General features: G+C 66.7%; 1 protein-coding gene across 1 annotated transcript in view; it reads left to right on the top strand.

The window, feature by feature from the left end:
• ETH_00034075 (uncharacterized protein) overlaps window positions 1–98 on the top strand; it is a gene marked incomplete at both ends in the record, with an annotated part of 343 nt that extends 245 nt beyond the window's left edge. Inside the window, one exon of the mRNA XM_013375539.1 lies at window positions 3–98. Within this exon, the coding sequence (XP_013230993.1) occupies window positions 3–98 (96 nt within the window). The remainder of the gene's footprint in view (window positions 1–2) is intronic.
• Window positions 99–586: the final 488 nt, after the last annotated feature.

Raw genomic sequence — 586 nt, 5'->3', positions numbered from 1 at the left:
CCCCCCCCCCCCCCGCAACAGCAGCAGCAGCAGCAGCAGCAGCACCAGCAGCACAGGTAGGAAGAAGCCACGCTCGCGAGACTTGCTGGCAGCACTAGACGTTTTGGTCTGCGAGCTGCTGCTGCTGTGGGGCGCAGACACAGCCCACGAGCCCGACGAAGCAGCAGCAGCAGCGCTGCTGCGGCGGCTGGCGAAAGCAGCAGCAGGAATTAAGCAGCTGCGGCTGCTGCCGCGGGGGAAGCTGCGCCGGCTGGCTGCTTCGGCCACAGAGGAAGCAGAAGCTGTTGCTGCTGCTGCTGCTGCAGCGGATCCGGCAGCAGCAGCAGCAGCAGCAGCAGAGCCAGCAGCCATGGGGGGTACCCCCAGCCACGCAGCAGGGCCCAACCCCATAAAGCCAGAGGCCCTAAAGCGCTGGTGGCAGCAGCAGCTGCTGCAGCTGCCAGGGGTGTCTGAGGAGATTGCATGTGCCGTGGCTGCTGCTTTTCCGTCTCCCGCTGCTCTTTGTGAGCGCGCAGAGGCCGAAGCAGCAGCAGCAGCAGCAGCAGCAGCAGCAGCTTCTGCTGCTGCCGCAGAAGGCAGCCCCGGG

Source organism: Eimeria tenella, genomic scaffold, assembly GCF_000499545.2.
Source record: "Eimeria tenella Houghton genomic scaffold, Eth_scaff2870, whole genome shotgun sequence".
Taxonomy (NCBI): Eukaryota; Apicomplexa; class Conoidasida; order Eucoccidiorida; family Eimeriidae; genus Eimeria; species Eimeria tenella.
Note: the sequence above shows the minus strand (reverse complement) of the source record. Positions and strands in the feature narration are given on the sequence as shown.